We start from the raw sequence: 23,747 nt of genomic DNA, 5'->3' as shown, positions 1-23,747 counted from the left end.
TCAATACCTGCACTGTATTCAGAGATTGACTTGGGCACACTGTAGTCTCCAAAAATGATTCCTATGGTATCCCCATTCTACAAGCTCTTCGGCAATGGGACACTGTCACTTCTCTACATCAAGGCATGGAAAAACTACTTCCGCAATCCTCTGGATCTGATGACTTTGACCAACATAATGATAATGACTCCATAACAATTCCAGGCTTAACTCACAAAACTGGCTTAACAACTTCTTCTGTCTGGTTGAGACCTGGAATTCATGAAATAAAAGAGGAGCCCATCTGAGAAAGAACAGAATATGATAGAATGTTATTTGCATGGGAATTTTTATTAAGCCAACAAATCCAGTTAATGAGCTTTTAGCCCACTGAATATTTTAAAGTACTGAGCCACCATGTAAGAAGTCCAGTCTGTTCTACCAGAGAGAGAAGAGGTCATATGGAGAGGTCATATGGAGAAGGCACCATCTTGGATGGACAGTTCAGTCAAGTCTTGGATAACTTTGAATAAGACTTTGTGCTTTCTCCTCTCTGAATATTCCAAATGAAAGATCCCAAGTGAGGATCTCATAGCTAAACCAAATCACACTACAGAACCTTGAGAGAATATAATATATTGGTTTTTGGTTTTTTTTTTTAAGATTTTATTTGTTTATTTGACACAGAGAGAGAGAGAGATTACAAGCCAGAAGAGCAGGAGACAGAGAGAAAGAAGCAGGCTCCCTGCTGGGCAGAAAGCCCGACATGGAGCTGAATCCCAGGACTCTGAGGTTATGACCTGAGCCACAGGTAGTTGCTAAACTGACTGAGCCACACAGGCAGCCCTATATTGGTATGTTAAAGACCAATAGATAACCAACAAATAACTGGAACAGGAGTTGACAAGCATAGAGAAAATCTGGGTTCATGAGAAGTAAGAAAGTCATGAGAGAAGAGCTAAAATGAAATACTAACACTGAAAACTAAAAACTGAGAAGAGGGCATATGCTCCAATTTGGTAAGAAAATATTAGTATGTGCCCAATGCAATGAATAACTAGCTGGTAAATGTTGTCATATTCTGTCTCCTAAGGACAAGATTCTCAGTCCTGAAAAACAAAACGGCAACCTCTGAAAAACACTATTTTGAGAATGAAAGACATTTCCCCTCCTTGAGGTAACAACAAAGTTTTACAGCCACTTCCAGCAATGTCACCATGTCCTGAAGGAAAAGACTGGTATCATTATAATTATATTTTAACTACATCCTCTGAGTTACATTTTAAGGTGTAATAAGACATCTTTCTAATATAAAAATAAAAGTAAATTATATTGACATGTCTTCTCTTTGCTACTAATAGCTGAATGAATAAACAAATAGCCTAGAGAAATGAACACAGCTAGCTTCATGCTGCTCTGTGACCCTCCATGTTTCCCTATCTGGCTGAAATTTTTATGTACTTCTGTTGAAATTCTCAAATACTGAAAGGAAAAAAAATAAAAACTAAAAATAAAAATAATTTTAGGGTAGATGAGAAAATTGGTTGCAAGTGATATTTTAGAAAAAGTGGCATTTTTCTGTAATTTAGGATGAATATTGATATACACATGAATTAACATATTTAAAACAAAAACCTTTTCTTCTCTAAACACAGGATAAGACTCCCAGCACACCCATTCTGGACTCCATTCTGAAGATTAAGGGGGAATAAATACTTCTATGAAAAGCCTAAAGCCTTGACAAATCTTTAAAATGTCTTCTTATAGACATTTATAGGTAAAAAGGAAATAACTCAACACCGCCCCTATTTTCTAATCACAACACTGTACTGATACCCCACTGAGTCTGGAGAGGAAATGTACATGTGCTGTGTAAGTAAATTAGAAAAAAGGAATTACTATATATATATTTATATACTATATAATTTCTCCCTCTCCCTCTCTCTGTGTGTAATAATATGTTTACCTCTAATTGCCTAAGATGATACAGAGAAATGTGTTGCAGAATAGTGTTAAAAATAAGTTAGGGAAAAAAATAAGTTGGGGATCAAGATACCAGAAGATAAAATCATTTCCTGTAATATTTTTTTAAAAATATCTATCAAAGCAATTGGGCTTAGAGCACAAGTACAGGGAAGATGGGTGGAACATTCCAGAAATAGATGGGAACACAAGACAAAACAACTAAAACCTTACTCCCAGATGAGGGTCCAATAGCTGGAACTGATAGTGTAGGTTCCCAGTTAACTAACATTTTATATGACTGCACTCACTCAAGTGAAGGGTAAGAAATGAAAAAGCCACCACAAAATGCAACATTGACATGGGCTCCTTTCATCTTAAAATCTCTTCGAGGAGCGACTCTGGGTCAGTGTGACCCAGGAAAGCCAGGCTAGGTATATAATCTGTGGAGGTGTCGTCCATTCTTCAACTGTCAGCCAAACACCAGAAGAAAATCCAAGCGTCCATTTCTTGCCTTCTCTACTGCTTCCTAGTTTTGTGTTGTTTTCCAGTTAAATAGGGATGGTGTGAGAATAATTTTTTTTTTTTTTAATAGAACACTGCTCTTTATCTCTGGTTATTTATTCCTAGCAAATGTTATAGCAAAACTGTTCATGACACAAAAACGTCTAGAAAACTTACGCTGAATTTTTGTAGTTTAAGCTTAACTCGGGGCAAGTCAAGAGGGTAGAAGTAACAACTCCACCTCAGAAAACTTTAGCAAATGATCGCTCTTGGTTGTCCCCCACCCCCACCCCCCGCCGCTGCAGTTTCTTCTCTGCAACCTTAAAACCGGAATAGGCTCTTTTTTTTTTTTTTTTCTTTTGTCAATTGTAGGTTCTAAATTTAAGGCCCAAGTTGATTTTTTTTTTTCCCCCCTGAAGCTCTGAATTCATTTTAACTTTGGGAGCATATATATTTAGCTACTGCCAGTTTACTCCTTGTTAGGACTAGTAGCTAAGCAATTTTTTTCTCTTAAAATTCAAAGAATTTTCTCTTATTAAACACGATACATCTAGATAGAAGTAAACATTTTCCCGTCAGTGACATATAGGAGAAATACCTCACAGGTTCTAGGCAGCTTCACCCGGAACATCTCCGCGGCAAGCATGTCCACCGCAAGCATTTTCCTCGCATTCCTAACTGACCGTAAAGCAACTTTGCCGTAAAAGATACAATCACGAAAAATAAAAGGGGCATTCATTAGAGGGGGCATAATGAAACATGAAAAATGAATAACAACATTAAAAACACTTTGCTCCAAAATATTAAATATTGAGTACATTCAAAATGTATAGTGCAGATTTGGGCTAATATTGCACAAATAACTGATTTTATTCTATAGATTATATCTAGGCCCGTGTTATCAAAACGTCTTCCATTCATAGAATTATATATATATATATATATATATATATATATATATATATTTTTTTGGCCTGAAGATTCATCTCATTGGCATCACATCTTTTCTTTTTTCACTAAAATTTTTTCCTCCATTAAGAGAAGTATAAGGGGTTGGGGGGCCTGGGTGGCTCAGTGGGTTAAGCCTCTGCCTTCGGCTCAGGTCATGATCTCAGAGTCCTGGGATCGAGCCCCGCATCGGGCTCTCTGCTCAGCAGGGAGCCTGCTTCCTCCTCTCTCTCTGCCTGCCTCTCTGCCTGCTTGTGATCTCTGTCAAATAAATAAATAAAATCTTTAAAAAAAAAAAAAAAGAGAGAAGTATAAGGGGGCCTGGATGGCTCAGTTAAGCATCCTAGTCCTTTTTCTTTTTCTTTTTTTTCTTTGTTTGAGTTTGGAGTGGTTTATTATGAGGTACTGCTGTAACAAAACGGATAGATACATGTTTGTAATACTAAACATGGAACCGTCAACAAGCATCCAATCAACTGTAAAAAAAAGATTGATTTAAGTAAATCATTACTGTCATCACAATACTGATAATTGTGTTCCCTTTTATTTTTTAAACTTTTACTTTTCTAAATGAGAAGATGATATTCATAAAAAAATTTTTTTCAGAAGATACTCAGATTTGTTTTCACATCAGAAACTAGTGATTTGAAAACCAACACTTCAGTGCAGCTGTTCCATATCATATGAAACATCTGAGTCTTGATTTTGGCTCAGGTCATGATCTCAGGGTGTGAGAAGGAACACTCCCCCTCACCAGCTCCATTCTCAGGGGGAGTCTGGTTGAGATTCTCTCTCTCCCTCTCCTTCCACTCCTCCCTGCTGTGCTTGCCTATGCGCATGCACTCCTACTCTCTCACTTTCAAATAAATAAATAAATAAATAAATCTTAATATCAGTTTCCAAATACTAGGATGCATATTATAACTAAACTTTGTGTCCCCTTGTGAAATCCTTCTACACTGTTGTTTGTTTTTGGCATATTGTCACATGTCTGGTGGTAAATGTCTATTAAGTTCTGTGGGAAATGTAGGTTCAAAACTCTTCACCATTGTATAGACAATTATGAGGGTAAGGTTTAAATCATATAAAAATGAGAGTACTGTCATCAATGGAGAAATCAAACCAAATGTTTAAGCCAAACTGTCAAACAGTAATTATTTTTATCTTTTTTTTTTTTTTTACATTGTCTCTTCTTTTTTTTTTTTTTTTAATTTTTTATTTTTTATAAACATATATTTTTTATAAACATATATTTTTATCCCCAGGTCTGTGAATGACAAAATTGCCTTACAGCCAATTCCTTATGTGGTGAAAATGTTTTTAAGGACAATGCTCACAGCAAAGTTATCATTCAGTGAAAGTTTAGCTTGTGACTATGCTCCTCATTTTCAGATGAAGAAATGGAAGTTCAGAAAGATCCCATTTAGATGCTTAGGCAACTGAGCATAACAAACAGGTGGTAGAGTCAGTTCTTTTATTTTATTTTATTTTATTTTATTTTATTTTATTTATTTGACAGATCACAAGTAGGCAGAGAGAGAGGGGAAAGCAGGCACCCTGCTGAGCAGAGAGCCCAATCCCAGGACCCTGAGATCATGACCTGAGCCAAAGGCCGAGGCTTAACCCACTGAGCCACCCAGGCGCCTCTAGAGTCAGTTTTTGAACTCAGGTCTGTTTGACTCCAAATCTACTGGATCTAAATGTCTCTGTCATTAATGACAACCCTCAAATATTCTAATATCCATGGTTGAATGGTGAATCAACAATAGCTCCAGTCCAATAGCTCAAACTCTAGTCCTGGCGAGTGTTTTAAAAACCAGCTCCAGAACTCAAAAAGGATCTGCAGAATTTTGACAGAGCAAAAATAGGGATTCAGCCGGAACTAGAAAAGACACCATTCTCTCAGCTAAAGCTGTCCAAGGGTTGTTTTTTTGTTTTATTTTGGCTTTTTAAAAAATTTTTTTAAATTTATTTTCATCATAACAGTATTCATTGTTTTTGTACCACACCCAGTGCTCCATGCAATCTATGCCCTCTATAATACCCACCACCTGGTACCCCGACCTCCCACCTCCCACCCCTTCAAGACCCTCAGATTGTTTTTCAGAGTCCATAGTCTCTCATGGTTCACCTCCCCTTCCAATTACCCCCGACTCCCTTCTCCTCTCTATTTTGGCTTTTGTCTGTTTCAGAAGTTGGGAGAAATGGGAAGTTTACATTTAAATCTCATTATTTATTATTTATAGTTTGTTAAAATTGTGTTTAACCAATTCTTATCATTTGGTATGGATTAAATAATTCTTACATTATTGTACATTAATGCTTCATATTTAGTTCTAATGTAAATTATCCCTTCAGGTATTGTAGTATTTTTAACCCGAACTATTGCAATCATTATTTTGGCACACAGAATGGGCAAAAGAGGAGAGAGCAGGCAATTGCCCCAGAAAGGCTTATTCTAATATGGGTGTACTACCTGTTTCACTGAGAAAGTCAATGTCCTAAATTGACCATTCTGTAATATTCATATCCAAACCAAAACTCTCAATGTTTCTCCCCAAACCACTTCTTCTACAGTTTCCTCCATATCAATAAAAGACAAATTCTTCCTTCTGGTTGCTCAGAGGAAAAGACTTTGGAGTCACCCTTAATTCTTGATTTTCTCTCATACTCCACATCTGGTATGTCAACGAATCCTACTGGCTTTACTTTCAAAATATATCCAGAACTTGACCAGTTACCCAACCCCGTCTGTCATCACTCTGATTCCTAATCACCATTTGCCTGGATTACCTTGAGAGCTTCCTAGCCCATGTCTGCCTTTTCCTACCTCAATTACTCTACAGTTACTTCTCTGCCTAAAACGTCCAGGGGAACCTTCTCACTCAGGGTAAAGTCAAGAGCCTTGCAATGATCTATAGGCCCTATGTCATCTGCCATCTATGACCTTTTTTTACTACTACATTTCCTGCTACTCACTTCATTCAGTCTTTCTAACCAAAATGCCCTCTTCTCTATTTCTGGAACAAGTCAGCAGTCTTGTCTCTGGGGCTCTCATCTTTCCCTTCCTTCTACTTAGAATGTTCTTCCCCTAGATGCCATGTGTTTACATGGCTCAAAAGTCACCTTCTCAGTGAGGCCTTCTACTATTTCAACTCAGTGTCTCTATGTCCTGACCCACAGTGTTTGTCATCCCCTCTCCTTACAATACTTTCTCTTCTTAGAGTTTGTCTTTTTCACTATCTACACAATATATTTTACTTATTTTGTTTATTGTCAGTTTCCCCACCAGATTATTTTTTTCTGTCTGCTTTGTCACTGCTGTTTTCTCAGTGTCTGTCACATATTAGGTACCCAATACATATTTGTTAAGTGTTGCTGGGTTTAATACAGAAAAAATTGAAATTATAAACTTTCTACACAAAAGGATAGCTAAAATGTTTCCACTTACAAACTTGTTATTCAGAGAGTCCTAATTAATAGTTCTGAAATCAATTTGAATTATCTGACAACATCATACACCAAACTGAGGTATTTATATGTTCTGTTTATCCTACTTTCTGGAACATTTGATAGCAGCTTTTCACCACAAAAACATTTTTAGATTAAAATTACTTTGCCCCCTATGGTTATCTGTGGGCACTGGTAACAAATTGTTTGCTAGTGCTAAGTGAGTCTATGCTGATTGGCCATTGGGAACTCTAACAAACTTTAAATTTCAGCAAATTTTTCCCAGAGACTGCTAATCCTGTGGAAGAAGCCAGGTATTCTGAAGGTAAAAGATACCAGGTAATTTGGCTCTCTTGATATTCTTGATAGCAAATAGCTTTATAACATAGTTTACATTTTCAAGGTATATGGTATATGGTATATGGTATATGGTAGGGAGATTGCTTTTGAAAATGAATGTATATTGAAAGTATTCTCTGCTCAGCACAACTGTGTAATATTTAGTGCTTTGTTTTATGAAATATAAAATGTGTTGCCGAGTTCTGGAAATCATCAACTAAAACTGATAGCTTGATAGCAACTTCTTCTTTGATTAAGTCTTAGCATTATCAAGATTCACCATAATTTAAAGTTACTAATTTTACTCTCTACCTTCACTTACAAACCAGAATAAGGATAATGTGATCACACTCATAGTTTTAAACCTCATCTGTGCAGACATTTCTACTGAGCAACACTAAATCATTTGATAAATTATTTGTAATGTCCTTATCTCTAAAATACTTGGATGGCTAAATTACAGTTAAAATTAAGATCTTGAAAATTATATTCTTTAGAAGAGAGTAGACTAGAGCTTTAGAATATATTTAACAGTTACATTATTGCTTCAAATAAAAATTTTTACCTTGAAAAATTTCAAGATAGCAACAGTATTTAGATTATTGTCATTAAGAGCATTTTCCTCAGATAATCTCAAAGAGTGGTGTAAATTTTTTTATGCTCATATTGGTTGCTATATGTCTATGTGGTAAATGCTTAATATTACTCGAAACCATGAGATTAGTAATTCACAGTTATACTGACATTCTTTTTCTATAATGGCTACTTGACTTAAATGAGCTCACTAGGTCCTTTTAGAATATTCACCAAAGTATAAATATATACATTTATCCATAGCTAAATGTTAATGTTTACACCTAATTTTGTTGAGCTCAATATGAAATATTATTTGCCTTTAAATCAACTACATGTAGACTTTTCTGTAATAAGACGAAAGAATAAAAACTTATTCAAGATGGCATAGAGTCATCATTAAGACTACTGGCTCTGTAGTTAAATTGCTTGAATATTAATCCCAGTTCTGCCTCTTAATACGTGGGAGTTCTAGGGCAAGTTATTTGATTTTCTATCTATTTCATACTCTAAAACAGCCATCAAAAGAAATGAAATCTTGCCATTTGCGACGATGTAGATGGAACTAGAGGGTATCAAGCTTAGCGAAATAAGTCAATTGGAGAAAGACAACTATCATATGATCTCCCTGATATGAGGAAGTGGAGATGCAACAGCGGGGGTTAAGGGGATAGGAGAAGAATGAATGAAACAAGATGGGATTGGGAGGGAAACAAACCATAAGTGACTCTTAATCTCACAAAACAAACTGAGGGTTACTGAGGGGAGTGGGGTTGGAGAACGGGGGGGGGGGGGGGGGTTATGGACATTGGGGAGGGTATGTGCTATGGTGAGTGCTGTGAAGTGTGTAAACCTGGTGACTCACATACCTATACCTCGGGGGATAAAAATATATTATATGTTTATAAAAAATAAAAAACTAAAAAGAAAAAAAAAGGAAGAGTAATACCATCGAACTCATAGGGTTGTCATGAAGCTCAATAATTGAATATATGTAAAACTTTTAGCACAGAGGTATTTTAGTACTCAATAAATTTTAGCTATTAATATATGGATTACATAAATTGTTTCACTCTCCAGCCCATGGATGGTTACTAGCTCAGAATATAACGAATATAAGGACATATATTGGGGAACTATCCTGGTAGCAGATAAGACTTTATTCCTCACAGTGAGACCTGCTTTGCTGGCACCCATATAAAGAGTCTGTTATGAGTTGTTACATTAGATTAATATTATTATGAATTATAGAAATAATTAAATTAAATTATCTCTAAACACAAAAGGAAAAGTTTGGACTGATAATATAACAAGTAATTATATCTATAAAATTCATTTCTATCAACTGACCTCATTGTTTTAATAATATTCGCCAATTTTCACTTTCACATCAGAATAATTAGGCATACGAAGGCTCTTAAAGTATCTATACTTGGATATAAATTATACATGTTTTTTTTTAAACAAGGAAACGAACTACTGGGAGAAGGATGTTATTTATTCTTAGGAATATAGTTCAAACTTGACAATGCTTTAGGGTAAAATATTATTATCTTTTTTGCAGAGAGTCTCAAAGATGCAAATTGTCTGTTTGGGACTGCTTCTTTTCGGCGTGACCTGGGCAGCACCAGTAAGCATTTATAAACTCATTTATGCATCATATTATCTTCTGGTCTCTTTATTTTTTCTAAGCAATATTTTTTCTTTTTTTAATTAGTAACCCTTACCTAGTTCAGTTGCAATAAAGTACCAAACAAAAAGAAAGCATCCAGCACTTGATGCAAATGTCTATCACCAAGGAGGACCTCAATAAACATGTGCTGAATTATAAATGTCAACATATTGCCTTTTAAGAAATGCCAAAAAGTATATTTTTGGGAAAACTAGTCACAGTGTTTCAAATCAACTGTTAATGAGTAAATGCTCAGAGACCCAAATTTTAACACATCTAAAGAGATTCTCGATATTTTACTAAAAACTGAAAAAAATTTGACTTGGCAGTTTTACAGCTGGCCAACTAGATTTTGTAAATACGTTGGCAATAGAAAGAAACCAGACCTTTTCTCTTATTCTTGTAACCCACCAATACGGAAATCCTGCTAATGATTTTCTCTTCATGTGCAAGGCTAAAGATGGGAAGAAGGACCCCTAAGCTTAACATAAATTGAGTTGCAATTTCTTTTTTTTTTTTCTCCCTCTGATTCACCCAGATGAGTATTCAGGATGTGACTAAATTATCTTGTGAAAATGCTGAGTGTTACCGATATTTTCTGCTGTGCAGACACAGTGCTAATTAGACAATGTCTGAAAAGCATCCTAGCCTTTCAGAACAACCATTTCAGTTGGAGAGCATGGAAACAAGTAGTCATTCTGTTGCCGGAAGTGCTTAAATATAGGTCCTGAGCCAGTTGAGTGACCAGTTGGGAAACCCGGTGATGAGCATGAATGATGCCATCCAGTAAGGACAGCAGAAGTTGAGGAAAGTATGGCCCCTCTTAGCGCATATCCTTTGGCAGTCCTGCAGTGGGCCATAGTGCTTAAAAATAGACATCTGCCAGGCCCAATTCACACAACTCAGCTCAACCACGACCACAGGGGCATGTGCTTAAGCATGACAGAGGTTGAGTGGGTCTTGCTGACCCGGCTCAAACCCACCAGCTGAGGATGAATCTATTTTGAGCAACACATTCCAAGGAGCAGCTGAAGTGGCACCTTCTGACCATTTTCCAGTAACTGTTATGTCAATATCAATTCAGTGACCACTGGTCAAGAGAAAAAGCCAGCAGGCCACCCTCAAGCGTGGGAGAACAGAAAAGTGGGTGTGAGGGGTGGTGGGAGGGATGCATATTTCAGATGAAAAAGGCTCAGCAAGGACATACATAAAATTTTGAATTATGAATGACTAAATGTGATGTTTACCTAAATTGTTTATTAATAGATTGTGGTATCAGAAATTGGAATATATTGAGTCACTTACATCTGTTTTGGAATTATATTCTAAATTCAAACTGTAGGAGAAAAGAAGTTTTCCTCAATCCTCTTTGTGTTCATGGCTCTGTCAGAAAATTAAGCTGATAAGGACAGATTAACAGGAGAAAAAGCATACAAATGTTATTAAATTTCTACATGTGCATGGGAGCAGTCATGAGAATGAAGACCCAAAAAGGTAACCAAAGCAGGAAGCTTTTACACCTTTTAGACGAAGAAACAAATTTGTGAAAAATTGATAAGACAAAGGAATTTGGGCTAAAGGTAATCCAACCCGGTCTAGGTAGTCCTTATATTCCTTACTGAGAAAGATTAGGATTAGTTTCACAAGATTTGTGGATTCCTCCAGTGTCATCTCTGAACTGCTAAGAGCTGGCCACCAGTAACAAGACACTTTGTTTCCTACCTTTAGGCAGAAAAGGGGGAACTTTTTCTGCATTTATGACTTAACTGCCTTCAGTTCAAAATAATTCTTATGTTAAAGAAGCATATTTTGGGAGTTACATTCTGGTTTCCTTCAAAGACAAAATTTGGAAGTGGAAGAAAACAAAAGATGGAAATTGGGCCATTCAATTCAATTAATATTCATCAACATGCAATTAGACTACAAACACTGTTAAAATTTACTTTGTTGTAAGTTCATGACTTATTGCTGCCAGCTTCATTAAGGTACTCTATACTAACAAGTATGTTTTTAATTCATGGGTGTGTGTGTTCTATGAGAAGATGCTGAATATCCCAAACAATTGCTTTTTTCTTACTTAGTATCTAGTCATCTCATTTTTATGTTTTCTTTTTCCTATAACCCCATATTCAAAATTATTTTAACTGTTTTGATATTTTTGGGAAGTGATACAGTGATCTAAATTTACATGCATAAAAGAATAAAAAAAACAGCATAAGAAAAAAGTCAGTAATGGATAGAATTATAAAATATACCTTGAGGGGCCCCTGCCTTCGGCTCAGGTCATGATCTCAGGATCCTGGGATCGACCCCCGCATCCAGGTCTCTGCTCAGCGGGGAGCCTGTTCCCCCTCTCTCTCTCTGCCTGCCTCTCTGCCTACTTGGGATCTCTGTCTGTCAAATAAATAAATAAAAGCTTTAAAAAAATGTATACTTTGAAGGCACTTAATGTAAAATTCAGAAACATTTTCTCTTATTATTAATATTTTTTGGCAGGTAGCAAGCCATTTAAAAATTTATTATTTTAACCCTGGGAATTTGAGACAAAGGTTTTGGTTAAAATATCTCCTTTACTTCTATAACTGCTATTGCATGTTTAAGTGTAAATAATTTTGTTTATTCTACTGCCTAACTCATAGGGGTTATTATGGGAATCAGATGAGATTAGGTATACAAAAACAGCTTATAAACTGTAAAGTGCTGTGTAAACAAAAGGTGTTATTCACAAACTATTTTTGTTTCTAGGATGTAAGGGACTGTTAGGCAGGTCTGCCTTGGAGCCAAGCCAGTAGGGCACTTTTACTAAAGTAAATTTCATCAGTCAGGATCCAGTCAGGACAATAAAATAAAATTCCCATGACAGAAAGTTCAGTAGAGGGATTTTATTTGGAGAATAGTTATTAAGTATAGGACAAACAGAAAGAGCAAATCATGGGTAGTGAGGCAACCCAAAGATTAAAACTACTGTGCCACCCCTTGGGCTGAAGAAACAAGGAAGGAAGTGGTGTTCTCAGTGCCCTGAGTGGGGAAGGGACCCAGCAGAGAGGCAGGACCCCAAAAGAGATGTGTCCAGTCCTAGAGATGCAGCCCCAAACAGAGAGAGCAGGAAAAGACATACTTGTTCACTCTATCCTTCTACCCTCCAATCTCAGGCTAGGCCTTCTGTCAGCCAACCCAGACTGAAGCCAGATGGCAAAGTTGCTCAAGAAATGTAGTTTGTAGAGGTCATTCCTGAGAGAGCAGAAGCACAATATCTGAAAGGATAATTGCCTATATTTTATTGCAGAAAAACCCAGAACATTAAGGTTTATTCAGGAAGAATACTCTCTAGGTGATTAAGAACTTTTTCTTTCAGCTTTCCCTTGAGGGGTTCTCTCTCTTCTATGACTGATACCACCATGACTCCTGTTTCTACTTTAGCACGTGCATTTAAACACAAAGAAGTCCCACCCACTGGTTCCTCTTCCCAAATCTGAGATACACTAGGAATTTCAAAAATCAATAAGAAAATTGAAATACAGGAGTGCCTGGGTGGCTCAGTAGGTTAAGCCTCTGCCTTTGACTCAGGTCATGATCTCAGGGTCCTGTGATTGAGCCCCGCATCGGGCTCTCTGCTCAGCAGGGAGCCTGCTTCCCCCACCCCCACCGCCTGCCTCTCTGCCTACTTGTGATCTCTCTCTGTCAGAGAAATAAATAAAATCTTTTTTAAAAAAATTAAAATACTGGGAACAAAAGAATTGTTGTGTCTGTTCTTTTACAGCAAACTTGCTCCAAAATTCTCAGGTCATCTTCTGTGTGCTCTCCTGTGACACGAAAATTTTAGCCCAAAGACCTAGAACATGCAGTCTGGATCTATTCCTTCCTAGTTTCTGGCCTTTCTCCACCTCAATAGCTACCTCTCACCCCAGGTATTCTCAAGATCTTTGGACATGTCTGTTGCAGATCAAGAAGAGTATTTGTCCCAATCCGTAGGCCACTCCATTTTCCTTTCCCTGACAGAAATCTCTGCTCAGGTGACTGGCAACAACAAAGTCTCATCCTTGGACATGATCCTACACCTTATGGACAGAGCTATGGTTTTACTTTTGCTGGACCACCAGCAGCATCAAGTCTTTGCTTGTATAGCAAACTCTAAATTCATGCAATTTATGCAAACATAATTCTCATCACAGGACTCTGATTTTGGTTCATTGATACTAAACAATTTCCAATGTGTCAGTGAAAATTTATTTTTCAGTTGATATCAGCAACATCCAAGCTTCCACATCTGGAGTGACACCCCTCCCCAACTTGGCAATTCTGTGCATGAGTGTGGTTCTAATGCTTATGTCATTGTCTCCCTCTGGTGGACGAATGCTGGCACCCTGTTTTGTAAGACTAAAACAAATATTATTGTAATGTATCCATCTTCTTTGGTTGGAATGATTTTCCACATTGAATAATACAACCCAGTAAGAGAAAAATAAATGAGACATTTATTGTTGGCAGAAATGGACGAAAGAATGAATGTTTTGTGAAGTTGTATTTCTTGTTTCCTTCCAGACATTTCTGCCACAAACTGAGAAAACTAAGGAAGACTGTGTGGAAGAACAGAGGGTAAACAGAATTATTCTTCTCAGATAAATCTATTTCAACTCTTTTAAAGAAAAAACTCAGGAGAGGAAATTTTTAACTGTCAAAATATTCCTGTGCACTTAGAATGGAAATGCAAAATTACACCACATAATTTTAGCACTTAATTCAGACAATGTTTGATAGAAAAGAGAAACATTCTGAATGGGGATTTGTTTCTCTTCACTGTGATTTCTTTCTCCAGAAGAAGTGAATAAAAATCCTGGTGTATTATTAGCAAGCTATTTTCGCACACATATACACGAGAACAAAACAACAAATGAGGGAGGAAACAATGGAAAGGGAGTTAACGAATCTTAATGTGGAATTCCATATGCATGTAGAAAGTAAAACAACTATCCTCAGCTTTTCATGTCACCAAATTGCAGCCTACCATGGTTTCTCCTGGCAGCCTCAGAAATTCTGTTCTAGGACCTAACAATCTTCTGTTCTTTATCTCAGTTGAAAATTACAAAGGCAAAAAATGGCAAACAGCAGAGTCTGAATGATCATGCTGTGTCTTTCCAATTTGACATCAGACATGAATACTGTAAAACCCACATTTCTCCTTTCCTTACAGCCCCTCCCACCTGCAAATATCTCCACATGCTCCCTGTCCATTGAAATTTGTTAATAAAATTAATACGCCTTGGAAGAGAGAGCCATTGATAGTCATCCTTAGAGCAAACAGACTTACAGACATGTAGAAAAGAAAGGGACAAGGTTTATAGGTGCTCTTCTGTGATTATAAGAAGAACTACCATTTGTCAGAAGCAGAATTTGACTTCACTTAAGTTAAAGAATATCTTGTACAATCAAAAAGAGAGCCAGACAAGTTAATAAGATATAAACACATCTTAATACAATGTTATGTTTTTGTAGATAACGTACAAAGGCCACCATGAGAAACACGGGTATTATATTTTTAAGTATGTTTACACATCATCTGGGAGGAAAAATCAAAGTGACATAAAGGTAAGCTAAATCTCTGAGAGAAGATCCTTACCATGAGCCAAAATCTGGACTAACCACAGGGGAAAATGTAGAGGAGACAAATTTATTTTAATTACTCTGGGTTTCTGTCTGGTGGGTGCTTTTGCCCTTTTTCTATAGTCCCTGGCTTCTTAAACAACTTTGTTATAGAACTCACACAGATGGGCCACCCTACAGCTTAGCCCAAATCCTGCCCCGCTTCGGGACCTTCCCCAGCAGGTGTGATGCTGGTGGACCTCTAATGCCCGTGACCTTTGCTTATTGCTTCCAAGTAACGTTTGATCTTTTATAAGGAGGGTTTCTGAACATAATCTATCATGTGTTCTAATGATGAGGATTAGAAGACTAACAGAAGAAATCACTTTAGCCTAAAGAGTGACATGTTTTAGTGTCCCTTAAATTCATTCCACTGATGACTCCATTCTGGGTCAGAATGCTTGGAAGAGAAAGAATGAGGGCCTTGTCCCTGGAATAGGACAATAATTCTTTTCATTCAGCCCCTTTTTGCAGATTCATTGGCCGAAGAGCTGGAAACAGCTTAAAATGCCATCAGCAAAAGGACTATTTACTTTTTCCAAATCTGGCTTCATTTCCCATGAAAGTGGTAGCTTCTCTTCAGAATGTTATTTTGTTCTGCTCATTATTCTTTAGATGGCATCTCTAAGACTAACTGCCTGTTAAGCTAATTTGTTACATTAAGTAAGTTAAAACTTTTTGGTATAATAAATGTATGTTGAGCTCTTCCTATTGTGCAAGATACTATGTGAGATTAAATGATTGAGAAAACTTAATTCTTTCTCTCCAGGAACTTAGAGTTAGAAAAGAAAAAAAAATGCATTTATAAAATCATTATAAAACTCAAGACAGAATGTGCAAAGTGCTGTGAGGGTAGTACCCCCAAAAATATGATTTTAGGGGCTTAGAGTAGAAAAAGATTAGCTCTTAGTCTGGTGTTTAGGGAAAGCCTACATAATGGAAATAATTGAGCTGGGCCTTGGAGGCTGAGTACAATTTAAGCAAACAAGTGGATGAGAGAAATTTGAGCAAACAAGTAGAGGAGAGAGGCCATTCCAGACAAAAAGAATAATATGAACTAGGGCATGGAGATAGAAAGACAGAACACAGGAAATCAGACCAGCCAACTGATATAAGGACCACCATGCAGTTAGCGATGCAACCAGAAATCATTTAAAATAACAAATACAAAAAAGATTGACCATCACATTCCACAGTTTAAAAGTTGCTCCATGTTTTCATCTATAAAAGAGCTCTATTCAGTCCTTAGTGAAATGCACTTAATTCATTAGTATACATGATACTGTTTTTAAAGCAGTTGAAGCACCAGAAAGAAAACAAACTTTCCCACCGCAGAGTAAGGGGAGAAACAAAATTAAAAGGGATGATCCCAAACTACTGATTTGTTAACGCATCTGTTTAACTCAAAAGACTATATTCACAATGAGCAAATAAACTTGATTTCAAAAGAAAATATAAATGTCCACGTGAAACTTTCCAAGACTCAATGACTTAAAATAAGTCAAATGTTCAAAATACTTTTAATTCAGCAATAATTCACTATAAAGTTTGTTTCTATTATATTTTTCCCCACAGAAAAATCTTACTTATTTTCAGAACATTCTGCCACTATAAAAGATCAGGCAATATCATAATTCCCACAAATAAATAATTTCAAATTGTAACTTAAAGATATTACAAGTTCTAACTTTAGCATGCTGTATGTAAGCAGTTTCCTAAAGGTAGAAGGCATTTTCATAAGGTATTTTTAATCTTGAGATTCAAGAATGAGCTGATTCAACACTTTCCCCCCCGTTTGCAACAGTGAGATACATGTATGAAAACAAGCAGTCCTCCAGGTAAAATGGTATTCTTATTTTCAGACCAAAGAAAGAGATTAAAAGGAAGATCAAGCAAAATACATTTAGGATAGCATAGTCTCAGGGGTCGCAAGCTCGCAGAACCCTCCCAGAGGGTGATATTCAGGTAGTACATGGATAGAAGGGTCCAGAATTCATCCATCTCCATCTACCACCACAACAGTTAAGGAGGGACAGAGCCTGGGAAAACAGCTGTGCATCCAATAATCAAACCACTATCATTCCCATCACTCACAATAGGTAGGGAAGCAAATGGCCATTTGATAAAGGGTTGTATATGGTTCTGTATGAAATGATAGTTACCATCATTTATATAGAATTCATCTTACACATAGACATTATTTTAGATACTTTATACACATTATAACATTTCATAAAACCATTTAATTCTCCCAACAATCCTGAAAGACAACTATCATTTTTCTTATTTTCCTATTAAGAAAGCTGAGCCACAGAGAAGTAAAATAAGGTTTTTAAGGTCACATAGCTCATCAATGGCAGGGTCGGGCATCCAGTAACCGTGATCTTTCCATAGTACACCTACTTTCAATGAACCCTTGACTGATGGATCAAGAAAGACCATTTGACTCCTCCTGCCTCCTGTTCCACTAAATATGATTCCCCATTATCCTGACTTCCCTGAATGTGGGCTTTCCATCTCCTTTATCTTCCCTATACCCTCGCTGTGTGCGTGCAAGCCTCCAACCTGTCTCTACTTTCTTCCTCCATCTGGGAGCATTTATGTATTTGCACATATTTAATTAATACATTCAAGAAAATGTCTATATGTTCAATAGCAGCCAACAGACCAAAGTGGTGGCCAAAAAAAGTGGGACAAAATTAAGCTGTATTAGTAAAAATAGTTAAAAAAATTTGTAAAAATTAGTAAAAATAGGTGGTCAGGGCAAGGAAGCTACTAGAAGCTGTGTGCCCAGGCTACCCAGGCCACATCGGAGTCTGGGGCCATCTGGAACCCCACAAGCTAAAGGAAATCTGTAGTCAGATGACAGTCCTGAACATAGTGACCTAATAAAAGAGAACCACAAGTGTTAACTTGGAGAAGAGAAAGAAAGCATCCAGTGAGTTTAGAGAAAATCTTAACTTTTCCAGATATTAAAAAGATTGCATATGAAAGAGGAAATAACCTTAATTGTTGCATCAGTTACTAGGTGCAGGTTACAAAAAACTTGAAAAATAAAACACAATGAAAATTAGAATATAAATGAAAAGATCTCACATAAAACGTTACAAGCAATTTGCCTGTAAAGTCTTCAAGGAAGGAACAGCTGACCATAGGTCATGAAACTGGGAAGGACTTGCCCTGGGTGACCCTGTGAGGCTGGGATACCTGACCCTTTCTCTAACTAGGTATTGTTTTTTGAGCTCAGGTGCTACATTCTCACAGCATCAATCTGTCCGATATTAGAGTTGTTCTCTTTCTCTCTTGTCTTCATTTTTGCAGATCAATATTCCAGTCCATTTTAGTTATTAACCCACCTTCTGGCTGAACACCAGTAGAAGGGTTTTTTTTTTTTTCCTTTGTAGTGTTTTTCTCTGGCATAATCCAAATCCAAGCGATTATATCTCAGCCTTGAACGCTACAAATCCTCCTAACTGTTCTTTCTTACTGCTATTCCTCCTGAGCTGTTGATTTTTATTTTGTTAATCCCTTGCTCATAAACCTTCACTAGCTCTTCACCCTTTGCAAAATAAATCCAAATTCTTTACCCTCGAGTCTCAGGTTCTAGAATGCTCCAGTACCCTGTATGTCTGTGAGAACCCCAGTTGGATATGAGGTCCCTGTCCCACCGCTCTACACCCCCGTCTTTGGTCCTGCAGGTCTACTGCCTCTGCCATTCCATGAGTCATCAGGTATTGCTTAGTACATGGGGCATCCAGCCACATTTCCTACTTGCCCCTGTCCTTCGATTAATGCCTCTTATTTCCATTTCATATTACTCACCAGTTCAAAAGCCTATGTCATGGTGTTGTCAATTTTACCTCACCTTACAATTTGGAGGTAGAGAGAAAGTATCTTATTTATTCTGTTTATAATTGTTCTGTTGCTCAAGAGTTCCTACCCAAAGGGTAATGAGAGGAAGGGGGGAGTCTACAGAAATTAATTTAAATTCAGCCTGTTTAAACTTAAGGCTATCAAATCATTATAATAGTTCTTTAAGTAAGTCCTTTAGTTTGGGTAAAAACACTCAGATACTCTCTTTCTCTTCTCTAATATGGCATACAGATATATGAGACAATAGGGTATGGCTTATATCATCCACTACATACAGTATACCATATGTACAAACATGGCTTCCACCACAGTGGAAGGGAAGATGTGGAATCCTCAGACATGCATGGGCAATGTTGCTTGACCACTTGTATGCTATCCTGCCTGCTTGTATTATAAAATGAGGTCTCTGGCTGCCATAGCTTAGGATCAGCACAGTATAGTCTTGGTTGGGGCCCAGTGGTGTTTCAGTCTCTCTTGGCTCTCGTAAACAATTTAGACCCCTGTGTGTTTGAGTATGACTCACCTTTGTCCATAGTGTATATGTTCCTTCTACGTGACTCCCTTTCATTGATTTAGAGCCACCTCTGATTCCAGAGGGTATCACTGTGGAGGATACCCTCTGGAAAATTCCCGACCAGACTCTCACTTTCATATCTAGCTTATGCCATAGAAATACTGTGAGTGTCATGGGCAAAGTTGCTGTCAGCCCCTTTTTCTTTTTGACCATATTGTTCTGCCAAGCTTATTGCAACTTGGCTGCACCTCAAGTTGGTAAAGTACAGCCTATGAAGCAGCCTTTTTATAGGCTCCCCCCAAAAAGGACAAATGGAGATACATGTATAAACACTTCACTTTCCTTCTTCACTTTCTTTTTTTCATCCCATTATCACTCAGGGACTTTCCTTGTCTAGATCTCCATATTTCACCTTATGATCTAGAACTGTAGTTCTCAAATACAGTCTATCGACCAGCAACTATCAACATTACCTGGGAAATGTTATTGAATGCAAATGCTAGAGTCTCACCCCAGATATACTGGATCAGAAACTTTGGCCATTGGTTTCAACAATTTTTGTTTTATCACCTTCCAAACAGTTCTGATAAATGCTAAATTTGAGAACTATTTATCTAAACTATCAAATTTAGTTTATTACATGACAAACAGGGAAGAAAAGAAAGGTAATGAATCCTTTTTCTGACAACAGCTGGGTTTGTAACACTCGCTGCAAATCCTTTGTTTGAATGTCAGAAGCTGAGTATTACCTAGATTCATCTATTGGTCTTTTTTCTAAAAATAAGGATTGGGGGAGAAGAAATGAAAAGAAAAAGGAAATTTCACTCTAGGCAGATGAATATCTCTGAAGACCAGGGCAAGAACACACACACACACACACACACACACACACACACACACACACACAGAAAGGAAGACAGAGAGAATAATTATTTTTTAAAATATGAACTCCATTTCACTTGCAATGGCTTATGCAAGATGAGACAGCATTTTTTTTTGCTAAAAATATTATCAATCTTCATTTAAACATCTTATTGTTTAGAGCAGTAATCATAAAAATTTTAGTAGTGAACTTCCACTTTAGGTCCAAATATTTGTCTTTGTCTCAACAACAAATAATGTTGTCATTGAAACTTTAATCATGGTTTCAATTTCTTTTATTTTAGCAAATATGTCTCTGTGTTTAGGGGGACCACTCTTGAATCATATGCTCCTTAAATTCAGATCCTCCTTCAAGATCAGACACTTATCCATATTTCCAAACTTACTTATTTTTTGCTTCTTTAGGATTTCTCTTTTCAAACCATGGAGTTTTATTCGTATTATCTTTCAAATGTTTCCTGTTTCCGGACATTGAATATACCACTTATTCTTAAAATATCCTCACTACTATCCTATCACATATTTGGATCCTACCCATTCTTCAAAGCTTGCTCATTCTTTATCCATGAAACTTGCTCTGATCATTTCTAAATTATCTCTACCAACAAACCTCTATCGAGTTAATAGTCTTTCTCTTACATATCTGGTGGGTAATTCTTTTTAAATTGCTTAGGAATTATTAATTTTTTTAAATTTAACATAAAATAATACTTTATGTTGAAAATTACACTTTAGCAGGAAGAAAAAAATAAAGACAATATTGCTCTTCAAAATTTTGGTAAAAGAAGAAATCAAGAGCCAGCACCTAAAGAAAACATTGCCCAGGAAAGAGAGAAAAACTCTTCCATTCTTGGAGCCAATGAAAATTACCAAAGTAACAAAACCGAAACTCTTTTTGAGAACAGACAGAAAACAAATGAAGATGATAGTATTAATAACCAAGGAAATGCCCACAGTGACCTAAAGATGTCCATTTATCCTGAATCCACTGGGAATAAGGGGGCTGAGGATGAAGACAATGTTGTGAACAAATTCCATAACCAAGAAGAATATGGTGCAACTCTCATCAGAAATAATTTGCAGTATATAATGGAGCCAAGGACTGTGACTGAACTCTTGGCAGAGGAAAACAAAGAGAACAAACCCAAGAATGTTCTAAGCAAAATCCCAGCAAGTATGAACTATGTTAAAGTCTCCTCAAAAGATAGAAAGAATTATCAAAGAGATTCCCAAGCCCAGAATATTCCAGTTAAAAGCAAAAGCACCTACCATACCCAACACAACATTGACTATCCAAAACAGCTCCCGAAAGTCAAAAAAGTCCCCAGTGATTTTGAAGGCAGTGGTTACCCAGATCTTCAAGAAAGGGGCGACAATGATCTCTCTCCTTTCAGTGGCGATGGTCAACCTTTTAAGGACATTTCTGGTAAAGGAGAACCTATTGGTCCTGACTTAAAAGGTGCAGATATTCAAACAGAGTTTTTTGGCCCAACTGAAGCCAATACCATCAGTCCTGATGCACGAGGGCCAGGTTATAATGAGATTCCAGAGAAAGAAGAAAGTGGCAGAAGTACCATTGGAACCAGGGATGAAACAAGAAAAGAGGCAAGCACTGCTGATGTAAGTCTAGTGGAAGGCAGCAATGATATCATAGGTAGCACCAACTTTAAGGAACTCCCTGGAAAAGAAGGAAACAGAGTAGATGCCAACAGCCAAAATGCTCACCAAGGGAAAGTAGAGTTTCATTACCCTCATCCTCATCTACCCTCACAAGAGAAAAAGAAAGAAGGCAGTAGAGATGTTGCTGAAAGTACGAATTATAATGAAATTCCAAAAAATGGCAAAGGTGGTAGCCGAAAAGATATGGAGCATTCTAATAGGAATCAAGTAATCTCAATTGAAAAACAAAGATTTCCCAATAAGGGCAAAAGTCGGGGCCAGCTTGCTCCTTCTCATGATCTTGATAATGAAATTAAAAATGAAATAGGTTCCCATAATGGCCTCAGCAGAAAAAATCATTATGTACCCCACAGACAAAATTCTACACGGAATAAGGGCGTGTCACAAAGGAAAGGCTCCTGGGGTTACAGAAAACCCAATTCCAGGAGAAGGTTTAGCCCCCCTAGAAAGCATGACAGTAGTGAATCATCTGACAGTGGCAGTTCCAGTGAGAGTGATGGTGATTAGCTACTAGAAATTCCCAGCAGGATTAAGGTTCAAATATCTAGTCATCTGTAACCTTACAGAAAAGGAGAGCCACCTGAGAGCATACCAGGTGAGAAAGGGCAGAGCAGAGAATTGAGTAAGCCAAGAAACCTGGCCTCCTGGGGAGATTTGTTGTTATTGTAAAAGTCACAGTATGAGATTCTATTCAAAATTACCATGCTCTTTTTTCAAGAAGAAAAATTAATTAAGGATATGTGGAATAGGTAACATTTGAATAGATGTCATCAAAACTAGTTTGTAAATGTCACAAAAGCCTTTGTTGGTTTGCTCTATAGATATGAAAAGCAATAATATTGTTCATATGATAATCTATAATTAAATAATCTATTAAAACGTCTGTTGTCTGTGGTGCTTTATTTCAGAGGCAATGAGATTAGTTCTCCTTCTGGCAAAGGCAGTGTTGCGAAGTTAATCTGTTGAATAAAGCTTAACCACATTCCCTCATCCCACTGTGCTTAAACCCGCATTTCCTTCTTCATCTGACCTCCCTGTGCTGTACCAGAGATAACCCGCATTTCCTTCTTCATCTGACCTCCCTGTGCTGTACCAGAGATATCCTGCTTCGTATCTTTCTACACTTCCTTCCCGTGTTGCACATTTATAACTTCTTATAAGGCAAGCTTTCTTTCCTAAAACAAAGGTCTATGTTATCGCTTTTCCAGACAAAGAAGGAAATAGAATAAACAGGGGTGAAGGGAATGGGAAGAACAAGGAGAATGAGAAGGAGAAGCGTGAATGCAAAGACCAGACCAAAACTGACTTTGGTGGAGAGTTTTCATTGGCGGATCCCAAATCACTTCCAGTTTTTTTCTTTTCCCCAATCTTTCATCTAGATGCTTTTCCAACTAATGGCCTTCTGACACTCTTCTGGAAATTAGACGCAAGCTGCCTGGTAAGGGAGAGGAGTGAGGTTCTTGGAGGACTTTTGCTCTTCCTGATAAGAGAAGCTTTTACAGCTTTTTTACCCTAGTTCTTTGCTTGACATGAACATGATGCTCCGGGGCACAGCAGCATTTTGTAACCATGAAGAAAAGGTGTGAGACAACAGAAAATATACAGATTGGTCTCTGCTCCGGTTCTTGGCATAGGACTCTGAAAACTCTTATAATTTCCTAAGTGATAAAGGCACTAGGAGCATCTTTTGTTCTAATATTTGGTCTTTGACCCTAGTTCCTGACACTGAGC

At 37.2% G+C, this 23,747-nt stretch overlaps 1 protein-coding gene across 1 annotated transcript; it reads left to right on the top strand.

Annotated features, from left to right (window-relative positions):
* Positions 1–9,331: 9,331 nt before the first annotated feature.
* On the top strand, positions 9,332–22,719 carry MEPE (matrix extracellular phosphoglycoprotein). Its single transcript, XM_059154968.1, has 4 exons — positions 9,332–9,385; positions 13,970–14,023; positions 14,921–15,013; positions 21,072–22,719. The coding sequence occupies exons 1-4, from the start codon at positions 9,332–9,334 to the stop codon at positions 22,521–22,523; spliced, it is 1,653 nt and encodes a 550-aa protein (XP_059010951.1). The 3' UTR covers positions 22,524–22,719.
* The last annotated feature ends 1,028 nt before the right edge of the window (positions 22,720–23,747 follow it).

This window comes from Mustela lutreola, chromosome 1, assembly GCF_030435805.1.
Source record: "Mustela lutreola isolate mMusLut2 chromosome 1, mMusLut2.pri, whole genome shotgun sequence".
In the NCBI taxonomy this organism is placed as follows: Eukaryota; Metazoa; Chordata; class Mammalia; order Carnivora; family Mustelidae; genus Mustela; species Mustela lutreola.
This window is presented reverse-complemented; position numbering and strand designations above follow the sequence as displayed.

What these genes read in the sequence shown, in the direction of transcription:
- MEPE (XM_059154968.1), top strand. Translation starts at nt 9,332, where the DNA reads ATGCAAATTGTCTGTTTGGGACTGCTTCTTTTCGGCGTGACCTGGGCA. An exon ending in GCGTGACCTGGGCAGCACCA is followed by an intron (nt 9,386 to 13,969) that starts GTAAGCATTTAT and finishes GTTTCCTTCCAG; the next exon opens with ACATTTCTGCCACAAACTGA. An exon ending in AAAATCAAAGTGACATAAAG is followed by an intron (nt 15,014 to 21,071) that starts GTAAGCTAAATC and finishes ATTACACTTTAG; the next exon opens with CAGGAAGAAAAAAATAAAGA.